General features: G+C 43.1%; 1 protein-coding gene across 4 annotated transcripts in view; it reads right to left on the reverse strand.

Annotated features, from left to right (window-relative positions):
• Positions 1–12,350, reverse strand: part of adgrg6 (adhesion G protein-coupled receptor G6) — a 121,846-nt gene that overhangs the window by 41,850 nt on the left and 67,646 nt on the right. For all 4 annotated transcript variants that reach the window (XM_060831225.1, XM_060831224.1, XM_060831223.1 and 1 more), the window contains 4 exons: positions 7,029–7,081; positions 5,394–5,453; positions 3,883–4,025; positions 2,895–3,009 (listed from right to left, as the gene is read on the reverse strand). In XM_060831225.1, coding sequence (XP_060687208.1) covers positions 2,895–3,009; positions 3,883–4,025; positions 5,394–5,453; positions 7,029–7,081 — 371 coding nt within the window. The remainder of the gene's footprint in view (positions 1–2,894; positions 3,010–3,882; positions 4,026–5,393; positions 5,454–7,028; positions 7,082–12,350) is intronic.

Here is a 12,350-nt window from a genome sequence, read left to right on the forward strand (position 1 = left end):
TACAGGCCCTTCAGCCCTCAATGTTGTGCTGACCTGTGGAACCAATCTGAAGCCTATCTAACCTATACTATTCCATTTCCATCCATATGTTTATGCATTGACGACTTAAATGCCCTTAAAGTTGGTGAGTCTACTACTGTTGCAGGCAGGGCATTTCTTGCCCCTACTACTCTCTGAGTAAAGCAACGACGTCTGACATCTGTCCTATATCTATCACCCCTCAATTTAAAGCTATCCCCTCGTGCTTGCCATCACCATCCAAGGAAAAAGGCTCCTACTGTCCACCCTATCTAACCCTCTGATTATCTTATATGTCTCAATAATTCGCCTCTCAATCTTCTTCTCTCTAATGAAAACAGCCTCAAGTCTCTCAGCCTTTCCTCATAAGACCCTGCATTCATACCAGGCAACATCCTAGTAAATCTCCTCTGAACCCTTTCCAAAGCTTCCACATCCTTCCTATAATACGGTGACCAGAACTGTACGCAATATTCCAGGTGCGGTCTTACCAATGTGTTGTACAGCTAAAGCATGACCTCGTGGCTCTGAAACTCAATCTCCCTCTACCAATAAAGCTAACACAATGTATGCCTTCTTAATAACCCTATCAACCTGGGTGGCAACTTTCAGGGATCTGTGTACATGGACACTGAGATCTCTCTACTCATCCACAATGCCAAGAATCTTACCATTTGCCCAGTGCTCTGCATTCCTGTTACTCCTTTCAAAGTGAATCACCTCACACTTTTCTGCATTAAACTCCATTTACCATCTCTCAGCCCAGCCCTGCAGCTTATCTATGTCCCTCTGTAACCTGCAACATCCTTCAACACTGTCCACAACTCCACTGTGCGTGTCATCCATACATTTACTAATCCACCTAGGTCAATTATAAAACTTTCAATCAGCAGTGGCCTCAAAACAGATCCTTGCTATACACCACGAGTAACTGAATTCCAGGATGATCATTTCCCATCAACCACAACCCTCTGTCTTCTTTCAGCTCGCCAATTTCTGATCCAAATCGCTAAATCACCCTCAATTCCATGTCTCTGTATTTTGTGCTTTAGCCTACTGTGGGGAACGTTATCAAACACCTTACTGAAATCCATATACACCACATCAACTGCTTTACCCTCATCCACCTGTTTGGTCACCTTCTCAAAGAACTCAGGTTTGTGAGACATGATCTACCCTTCACAAAACCATGTTGACTATCAACTAATCAACTTATTCCTTTCTTGATGATTATAAATCGTATCTTTTATAAGCTTTTCTAACACTTTACCCAGAACCAAAGTCAGGCTCCCTGGTCTGTAATTACCAGGGTTGTCTCTCCTCCCATTCTTGAACAAGTGGGCAACACTTGCTATCCTCCAGTCTTCTGGCACTATTCCTGTAGACAATGACAACACAAAGATCAAAGCAAAGGCTTGGCAATCTCTTCCCTAGCTTCCCAGAGAATCCTAAAGATAAATCCCATCAGGCCCAGGGGATTTATCTATGTTCACACTTTCCAGAATTGCTAACACCTCCAGTTTGTGAACCTCAATCCCATCTATTCTAGTTGCCTTTATCTCAGTATTTTCCCTGACAACATTTGGAGAATGTGAGGACTGCAGATGCTGGAGATCAGAGTCGAAAGCGTGGTGCTGGAAAAGCACAGCAGGTCAGGCAGCATCCGAGGAGCAGGAGAATCAACATTTCAGGCATCAGCCCTCATCAGGAATCATGAAGGAGTGATACCTGATTAAGGGCTTATGCCCAAAGTATTGATTTTCCTGCTCCTCCGATACTGCCTGACCTGCTGTGCTTTTCCAGCACCACACTCTTGACTCCTCGACAACATTGGCTTTTTCCAGTGTGAATATTGATGAAAAATATTTATTTAGTGTTTCTCCTATCTGCTCAAACTTCACGCACAACTTCCCACTACTGTCTTTGATTGGTCCTAATCTTTCTCTCGTCATTCTTTTATTCTAGATATACCTATAGAAAGCCTTAGGGTTTTCCTTCATCCTATCTGCCAAAGACTTCTTATGGCCCCTCCTTGCTCTTCCTAGTTCTCTCTTTAGGTCTTTCCTGGCTAGCTTGTAACTCAAAAGAACTCTGACTGAACCTTCACATCTCATCCTAACATAAGCCATCTTCTTCCTCTTGACAAGAGATTTAACTTCCTTAGTAAACCACGGCTCCGTCACTTGACCACTTCCTCCCTGCCTGACATGTACATACTTATCAAGGACACGCAGTAGCTGTTCCTTAAATAAGCTCCACATTTCAAGTGTGCCCATCCCCTGCAGTTTCCTTCCCCATCCTAAAGCTTGCTTAATTGCATCATAATTGCCTTTCCTCCAGTTATAACTCCTGCCCTGTGGTATATACCTATCCCTTTCCATTGCTAAAATAAACATAACAAATTGTGGTCACTATCACCAAAGTGTTTGCCTATCTCCAAATCTAACTCCTTGGCTGGATTCATTCCCCAGTACCAAATCCAATATGGCCTCGCCCTTTGTTGGCCTGTTTCCATCCTGCACATATTGGACAAAAACTGACCCATCTAAAGTACTCAAATGATAGTATTTCCAGTCAATATTTGGAAAGTTAAAGTCCCCCATAACAACTACCCTGTTATTCTCGCTCCTATTCCAGAATCATCTTTGTCATCCTTTCCTCTACATCTCTGGAACTGTTTGGAGGCCGATGGAAAACTCCCACGAGGTGGGGGCGGGGTGGGGGGGGGGGGGGGGGAGGGGTGAGAGGAAGAAACTGGTGAAGGTGACATTGATGTCATGTGGTTGGAGGGTCTCAAAAAGATCCCCAGAATATTGCCACTTTTTAAAATCGCTGTAATCTATATAGTTTAAAAAAAAGAATCTAATTAACATTACCAGCTTCTGCTTGCATATTGCTCTTGATTTCCGATACAGGACAGATATTGGGTGGTCCTTGGTCTGGCTGCTTTCCAAATATACTGGGCTGGTTTTTCTTCTGAGGAACAGTTCACTGTGGATAAAGAATAGCGTGACTTGAAGTATCCAGCACAGGGGGACATTCATGGCTAACATCATTAATGGAAGCAATATGCAAACAGTAATGTTTTAGAAAAAAGGGATTTGTGAATCCATGTACTTTGGTCATTAAAGAATCACGGGCTGAAACTCCGAAGTACCATTGCAATATTTATCTCAAGAAATCCGGATGCACAAAGGATGATACGCTTTTGTTACAGTGAGCATATAATCTTTTCTGTTTGTAACTCTCCTGGAATGTGCTGTGTTATTCCTGATGAAGGGCTTATGCCCGAAACGTCGAATTTCCTATTCCTTGGATTCTGCCTGACCTGCTGTGCTTTAACCAGCAACACATGTTCAACTGTGCTATTTGTCAACATTATGCTTTGGAGGTAACAAAGCTGCACTCTCTGGGTACAGACGTTTCTTTTAACTTGCCTATTGCATTAATTTACACCTTCTCTACATCTATCCCATCAAACTCTGCCATTATCTTAAAGGCCTCAACTGGGCCATTCCCACACCTTCTCTATTCAAGGATAAAAGTCTTCAACCTGGGCTGATCTTGAACCCACTCAGCCCATCATTCCTCTGATGGCTATTCTCTCATTGGAGATAGTGAAGACTGCAGATGGTGGAAAGTCACGAGTTGATAAAATGTGGAGTTTGGAAAAGGCACAGCAGGTCAATCAGCATCAGAAGGGCAGGAGAATCAATGTCATGGGCAGTCCTGATGAAGGGTCCTGTCCAAAACGTCGATTCCCATGCTTTTCTGACGCTGTTTGATCTGCTATGCTTTTTCCATCTATTTTCTCACTGGAAACAATGACCAGGTTACGCGACATTATCTCACTATTTCACTTACCTACAGGTTGCACCTGAATGGACTCTATGGAAAGGTTATTTCCGATGCCTGAAGATGTGTTTCTCAGCCTCTCTTGCACTATCCTTTCTTCAAGGTAGACATTTTTGGTAATATTGTAATACAAGATGGCCACGCATTCATAGCTGAAGAGAAAATAGCACACAATGACAGAGGAACTGAGATCAAATATCTAGTTAGGAACAATGCATAATTAAGTTTAACGTGCTTTTCATAGTGTGGTGCATGGCAAAGGGGACATATGGCTTTAGGCTAATTCTTAGAATGTTCTTGTGAACTTGGTGCTGGGAAATCTGGAGACTTATTATATGCATGCATTTTTAATAAGGTTTTGCATGTTAGTACACAACTTAGGAGTTGATGAGAAAAGGGACAGGGTGTTGAAGCTTGTCAAAATGCAGTCATCAGGACATGTGCAAGAATGCCAAACATCAAAGACAGCAACTGGTCCTACTGCGTGAGATACAGATGCTGATTGGTTGACAAGTGGATTTTGACTGATTAATGTTTTGCCATGGAGAATAAAACAGGGAACCATTTTCCCAAATGTTTTTGTTTAATTCAAGGCAGACACAAAGCCTGGATATGTTTAATGTTTTCCTGAAGTGGACAGCTCTCCACTTCAGGTGATTGCGGAGCAGGGCAACCTGATGAAGGAGCAGCGCACTAAAAGCTAGTGCTTCCAAATGAACCTGTTGGACTATAACCTGGTGTTGTGTGATTTCTAACTTTGTCCACCCCAGTCCAACACCGGCCCCTCCACTTTATGAACATGTGCAGCCTCTAGAGTTGACTTGCCAATCAACCAGCCTCTTTTTCCCACGTAGTTCCTCTGAAACATCGTATTCTTACATCTTTCTTAATGAGCAAACGACGAAAAGTGTTAACATCATATTTTTCTCCACAACATTCAAAAAAAAAGAGACGCTTTCTGAATTGGAATAGAATGCATCAAAATGCCCTGAAGCACTATCTCTGAATGACTTATGATGGCAGCCCAGAGTTGATTATGTGGGGACTGCAGGTCAGGACTGGATGTAGGTGACAGAATTTTGTTCCCTGACAGGCATATAGTGAACCAAATGGGTTCTCAGGGAATCAACATTGATTAAATGGTTGTCATTAGAGTAGTTTTTTTTTAAATTCCTTTTTTCAATCAAATCCAAATTTCATCATCTGTCCTGGCAGGATTCAGGTCTCCAGAACACTAGCCTGAGATTCTGGATTACGAGACCAGTGACAAATCTTCCCTTGAATTGCGATCACTTCGCAAATACTTATAGTTAGGATGAAAGCATAACTAAGCGTAATGTGTTTTTCATTGTGTTGTTCATTACGAAGGTGGGGACACAGTTTTAATTCAATTCTTAGATCTTGGTGCTGGGAAACCTGAGACTTATTGTAAGCATGCATTTTTAATAAGGTTTTACAATCAATGCTCCATCATGGAACAACACAGTCTAAAGATAGAAAGCAAAATATTTATTTCTTACCTTGTGGAATCAATTGATCTGGAAATACGGCGAGGTACAGTTTTATTGTTTTGAAGAATCCTAACCAGTAAACAGAAAATAATTCTGATTTGTAAACATGAACTTTTGAGTGGGATAGAAAGAAAACAAAAGGCAATTGGGTTTGTTACAGCAATTTTTCAACTAAAGATTATCAGGAGAAAGTGGCAATATGGGACTGAGTTAGATGATCAGCCATAATCCTATTGAATGGCAGGACAAGCTCAAAGGGCTGAATGGCCTACTGCTCCTCCTATTTTCTATGTTTCTATGTGTAGTGCCATTCCATAAATTGCCACGTTTATGAAAAACAGAATCTGTATTTGAATGGACTCATAAGAACAGAAGAGTTAGCCTGCACATTCACTTGATAAGATCATGGCCAAGTCCACCTTCCTACCTCTTTCAGTATTTCTGCCAGTTCCCAATACAAAAAGTTAACGCAGAACGCTGTGGATGCTGGAATTCTGAAATAAAATCAGGGGGCCCTGAAGAACATTAGTAGATCTGGCAGCATCTGGACCTGAAACTCTATTTCTCTCTCCATTGATGTCAGTCATGATGTGGAGGTGCTGGTGTTGGACTGGAGTGGACAAAGTCAAAAATTACATGACACCGAGTTATAGTCCAATGGGTTTATTTGAAACCACGAGCTTTTGGAGCCCCGCTCCTTCGTCAGATAGATACATTAGGTAGGAGCAGGGTTCCGCAAGCTCATGGTTTCAAATAAACCTGTTGGACTATAACCCAATGTCGTGTGATTTTTGCATCAAAAGTCTGTTAAGAACAACAATGTGTTATACCAGAGTCACAGTTGGGAAAGAAAGTTGGGAATGCTCCATCATGGAATAAAAGTAACGTTGCCATGGTTTTACTGGACAATAGAGTTGCTCCTTCATTAAAGAGAGATGACTGGTGATGGGTTAACCTGAGGTCACCACGCCTCAGGCAAGGGGAGAGGTTGAGAAGGACAGTCCTTCAGGGTAACCTCAGCCGGCGTGGGAACTGAACCCGTAATGTTGGTGCTACTTTGCAGTGCAAACCAACATCCAGCATTCTAAGCTAGTTGACCCTCTCAGCCACTAACTCATGGAGACTCCAAAGCCAGCACCTTCCAAACCCAAGACCTCCACCATCTTGAAAAACAAAGGGGCAGCAGAAGTAGGGGAACACCAAATTCCCTTACAATCCACTTTATTGCTGCTGTTGTGTCGCTGGTTCAAAACCCTGGAATTCTCGACCTTACAGCAATTGTGGGTGTCCCTAAAGCCTGGGGACAGCAGGTTCAGGAAGCCAGCTCACCACCCACTTCTGCTGGGCAACTAGGAATGGGCAATAAATAATGGACTCGCCAAGGACACCAACAGTCCAGGAAAGAATTTTACAAAGTTTGCGGCTGGGATTTGCATCTCTCAGGCAATCAAAGAATATGGGAATAGAAACAGAAAGTGAAGGTGAAACCCAAAATGAAACAGGATCACATTGAATGGCAGAATGCGCTCAATGGGCTGAAGAATCAACTCCTGGTTGAATTTCTTTTGTTCTCTATGTTCACGGGAGGCATCAGCCTCAATCCCGCGTGATTCCATTTTATTTGCAAAATTTCCAGCTCCTCACCTGACACTTTCCACATATACAGTATAATTCCAGTTCTGAAAAGACTCAGTGAGCTGAAACATGAAGGGAAAAGCAGCAAATTAGTGCACAACCTGATCCATTACCAGACTGTAGCAGCACAACAACGTAAACATGCATTTTAGTCATACAATCATTAAGGATCATACAATCGTAAAGGTCCATACAATCATAAAGGGCCACTGTTGAGTGCAATTCTGGTCTCCTTCCTGTCAGGAGGATGTTGTGAAACTTGAAAGAGTTCAGAAAAGATTCACAAGGATGTTGCCAGGGTTGGAGGATTTGAGCTATAAGACCATAAGACATAGGAGTGGAAGTAAGGCCATTCGGCCCATCGAGTCCACTCCGCCATTCAGTCAAGGCTGATGGGCATTTCAACTCCACTTACCAGCGTTCTCCCCGTAGCCCTTAATTCCTCGAGACAACAAGAATCTATCAATCTCGGCCTTGAAGACATTTAGCGTCCCGGCCTCCACTGCACTCTGTGGCAATGAATTACACAGGCCCACCACCCTCTGGCTGAAGAAATGTCTCCGCATTTCTGTTCTGAATTGACCCCCTCTAATTCTAAGGCTGTGTCCATGGGTCCTAGTCTCCTCGCCTAATAGAAACAATTTCCTAGCGTCCACCCTTTCCAAGTCATGTATTATCTTGTACGTCTCTATTAACTCTCCCCTTAATCTTCTAAACTCCAATGAATATAATCCCAGGATCCTCAGCCATTCCTCGTATGTTAGACCTGCCATTCCAGGGATCATCCGTGTGAATCTCCACTGGACATGTTCCAGTGCCAGTATGTCCTTCCTGAGGTGTGGGGACCAAAATTGGACACAGTACTCCAAATGGGGCCTAACCAGAGCTTTATGTGCTCAGTAGCACATCTCTGCTTTTATATTCCAACCCTCTTGAGATAAGAGACAACATTGCATTCGCTTTCTTAATCATGGACTCAACCTGCATGTTTACCTTTAGAGAATCCTCGACTAGCACTCCCAGATCCCTTTGTACTTTGGCTTTACTAATTTTCTCACCGTTTAGAAAGTAGTCTATGCTTTTATTCTTTTTGCCAAAGTGCAAGACCTCGCACTTGCTCACATTAAATTCCATCAGCCATTTCCTGGACCACTCTCCCAACCTGTCTAGATCCTTCTGTAGCCTCCCCACTTCCTCAGTACTACCTGCCTGTCCACCTAACTTCGTATCATCGGCAAACTTCGCTAGAATGTCCCCAGTCCCCTCATCCAAATCATTAATATATAATGCGAATAGCTGTGGCTCCAACACTGAACCCTGCGGGACACCGCTCGTCACCGGCTGCCATTCTGAAAAAGAACCTTTTATCCCAACTCTCTGCCTTCTGTTAGACAGCCAATCCTCAATCCATCCCAGCAGCTCACCTCGAACACCATGGGCCCTCACCTTGCTCAGCAGCCTTCCGTGTGGCATCTTATCAAATGCCTTTTGAAAGTCTAGATAGACCACATCCACTGGGTTTCCCTGGTCTAACCTACTTGTCACCTCTTCAAAGAATTCCAACAGGTTTGTCAGGCATGACCTCCCCTTACTAAATCCATGTTGACTTGTTATAATCAGACTCTGCTCTTCTAAGAATTTAGAAACCTCATCCTTAATGATGGATTCTAGAATTTTACCAACAACCGAGGTTAGGCTAATTGCCCTATAATTTTCCATCTTTTGTTTTGATCCTTTCTTGAACAAGGGGGTTACAACAGCCATCTTCCAATCATCCGAGACCTTTCCTGACTCCAGTGACTCTTGAAAGATCTCAACCAATGCCTCCGCTATTTCCTCAGCCACCTCTCTCAGATCTCTAGGGTGTATCCCATCAGGGCCAGGATATTTATCAATTTTAAGACTTTTTAACTTTTCTAGCACTATCTCTTTCATAACGGCAACCATACTCAACTCAGCCCCGTGACTCCCTTTAATTGTTGGGATATTACTCATGTCTTCCACTGTGAAAACTGACGCAAAGTACTTGTTAAGTTCTCCTGCTATTTCCTTATCTCCCATCGCTAGGCTTCCTGCATCAGTTTGAAGTGGCCCAATGTCTACTTTTGCCTGTCGTTTGCTTCTTATGTACTGAAAGAAACTTTTACTATCATTTCTAATATTACTGGCTAGCCTACCTTCATATTTGATCCTCTCATTTCTTATACCCACAAACTCCTGCCATTTTTGCTCTACTGTCTTCCCGGTTAGCCTCTGCTTCCAGTCTATTTTTGTCAATTCCTCTCTCATGCCCTCATAATTACCTTTATTTAACTGTAACACCATTACATCCGATTTTGCCTTCTCTCTTTCAAACTCCAGACTGAAATGCCACCCAGGTAAATAGTGCTGTGAGGAAGGCATATGGTGTACTGGGCTTTATTGGCAGAGGAATTGAGTTCCGGAGTCCTGAGGTCATGTTGCAGTTGTATAAGACTCTGGTGCGGCCTCATCTGGAGTATTGTGTGCAGTTTTGGTCGCCATACTATAGGAAGGATGTGGAAGCTTTAGAATGAGTGCAGAGGAGGTTTACCAGGATGTTGCCTGGAATGGTAGGAAAATCTTATGAGGAAAGGCTGAGGCACTTGGGGCTGTTCTCATTGGAGAAGAGAAGGTTTAGGGGAGATCTGATAGAAGTGTATAAGATGATTAGGGGTTTAGATAGGGTAGATACTAAGAACCTTTTACCGCTAATGGAGTCAGGGGTTACTAGGGGACATAGCTTTAAATTAAGGGGTGGTAGGTATAGGACAGATGTTAGGGGTAGATTCTTCACACAGCGGGTTGTGAGTTCATGGAATGCCCTGCCCGTATCAGTGGTGAACTCTCCTTCTTTATGGTCATTTAAGCGGGCATTGGATAGGCATTTGGAAGTTATTGGGCTAGTATAGGTTAGGTAGGATTCGGTCGGCGCAACATCGAGGGCCGAAGGGCCTGTACTGCGCTGTATCCTTCTATGTTCTATGTTCTATGTAACTCTGCCATATTATGATCGCTACTTCCTAAGGGTTCCTTTACTTTAAGATCTTTTATCGGGAGAGGTTGAATAGGCTGGAGCTGTTTTCCCTGAAGTGTTGGAGGCTGAGGGGTGACCTTATGGAGGTTTAGAAAATAATGAGGGGCATGAATACGGTAAATAGGCAAAGTCTTTTCCCTGATGGGGGGGAGTTCAAACCGAGAGTGCATAGTTTTAAGGGGAGAGATATAAAAGAGGCCTAAGGGGCAAGTGTGTGTGTGTGTGTGTGTGTGTGTAGGCTGGTACAATTGCAACATGTAAAAGGCAGCTGGATGGATATATGAATAGGAAGGGTTAGGAGGGATATGGGCTGGGTGCTGGCAGGTACGACTTGGTTGGGTTGGGATATCTGGTCAGCATGGACGAGTTGGATCGAAGTGTCTGTTTCCTTGCTGTATATCACTATGAGACTATGACTCTATGACACTGCTGCCTCACAGCATCAGGGACCCGAGTTTGATTCCAGCATTGGGTGACTGTCTGTGTGGAGTTTGTACATTTTCCTTGTGTCTGCGTGGGTTTCCTCAGAGCGCTCCGGTTTCCTTCCGCAATCCAAAGATGTGCAGGCTAGGTGGATTGGCTGTGCTAAATTGCCTATAATGTTCAGGGATGTGTTAGTTAGGGGTAAAGTCCATGCCAGTCACAAAAATCATCTAACTATTCCAATCCCATTTCCCAGTACTTGGCCCACAGCCTTGCGTGCCGTGGTATTGCAAGCACACATCTAAATATTTCTTACATGTGATTATGGTTTCTGTCTCTACCAATTTGATGGGCCGAATGGCCCTACTTCCACTCCTATGTCTTATGGTCTAACCTTAGAGGCAGGGAGTTCCAGGTTCCCACCATCCTCTGGGTGAAAATGATTTTCCTTACATCTCCTCTCAACCTCCTACCCTTCACTTTAAATCTATCGTCCCGGGCATTGATCGCTCCATCAGGGGAAAGGTTCCTTCCTGTCTATCCTGCCTCTGCCCCTCATAATCTTATACATCTCAGTTTTAGATATCAATATATTTTATACGGTTTGTCCTCAGTACCGCAAAGAAAAGCATGTCAAAATGCTTAAGTGGTTACATATCTTTGGGCTCCTTGCATGGGAAATGCTCCCATACTCTCATAATTATCCATTGTTACATGGGAGTTGGGGTTTCGGTGTTGCAAGGGGAAGGCAGGATAAGTAATGGATCAAAAAGGAGAAACAATCAAGGAAGATTGTTCCTTATCCTTGGCTCTCATACAAGTCCAGGTCACATTTGGAACCCATGTACTGATTGCAATGAAGTCAGTCAGGTGGACCTCATAGAATATGAGTTCCCTGATTAAGGCTGTTAACCTGATCCAGTCAGGGAGCCCTGGCTGACAGATATAAGGGACAGAGGTTCTGTTCACTCTGAGAGCTAGCTCTGAAGGAGCTGGATCAGTGTCAAGGACTCTCCATGTTTAAATAAAGGGGGACTTGGTGATGAGACATCGGTCTCTGTGAAGTTATTTCAATCCACATGAATATTCCCTTTTCTAACCAGATGTCATTGTGATAAAGACAGACGGTAGTGTCGTGCGAATGTCATTGCACTAACAATCCCAGGGCTTTGGGCAAAAGCAGGTTCACATTTAAATTCAATGAATAAGTCTGGAAATATAAAGTCACTCATGGTGACCATTAAAACCAAAAGAACTGTGGATGCTTGTTATAACATGGGTAAACCCTCCACTCAATTTAACCCAGCAACACGGAAAAGATATACCCCATGCTGTAACCTGTGAAAAGTCGATAGGCCAAGAACTAGTCAAAGCAAAAATTAACAACTTTATTTCTTTAAGTATGACAGAGAATAATTAACTAGCAACTATTTATAACTCCTTCCTCTAACCTATTGTTTACTGTCCATTCTACAATACTAGTCCAATAAAACCACCAATTAAGATTTACAAAATAAAACTTCTTATCTCAAGAACAGGCAGCTTTTTGTTCTTCTCTGTATACCTGTCTTCTTTTCTTCTTCTTGGGGATTCTGCTACACAGGTTACTGGCCGATAAAGGTACCTTTAAGAGAGCTATTTTTCAGGCAGTCTCTACATGCTGGCTTGGCAGTTCTGTCCCCCAACTGTTCAATTTTCCCCGGTCTTATACTCCCAAAGCATTGGATTGCGTCATTGGTTTTTAAGATCATCGATATACTACATTCAAACTTTGTCAGAGTTTAGTTTTTTGGGGGCGGGTATAAACTGTTTGGTCGAATTCAAATCTGCTTTTTGTTGTTTCCAGGCAACCA

Source organism: Hemiscyllium ocellatum, chromosome 10, assembly GCF_020745735.1.
Source record: "Hemiscyllium ocellatum isolate sHemOce1 chromosome 10, sHemOce1.pat.X.cur, whole genome shotgun sequence".
Taxonomy (NCBI): domain Eukaryota; kingdom Metazoa; phylum Chordata; class Chondrichthyes; order Orectolobiformes; family Hemiscylliidae; genus Hemiscyllium; species Hemiscyllium ocellatum.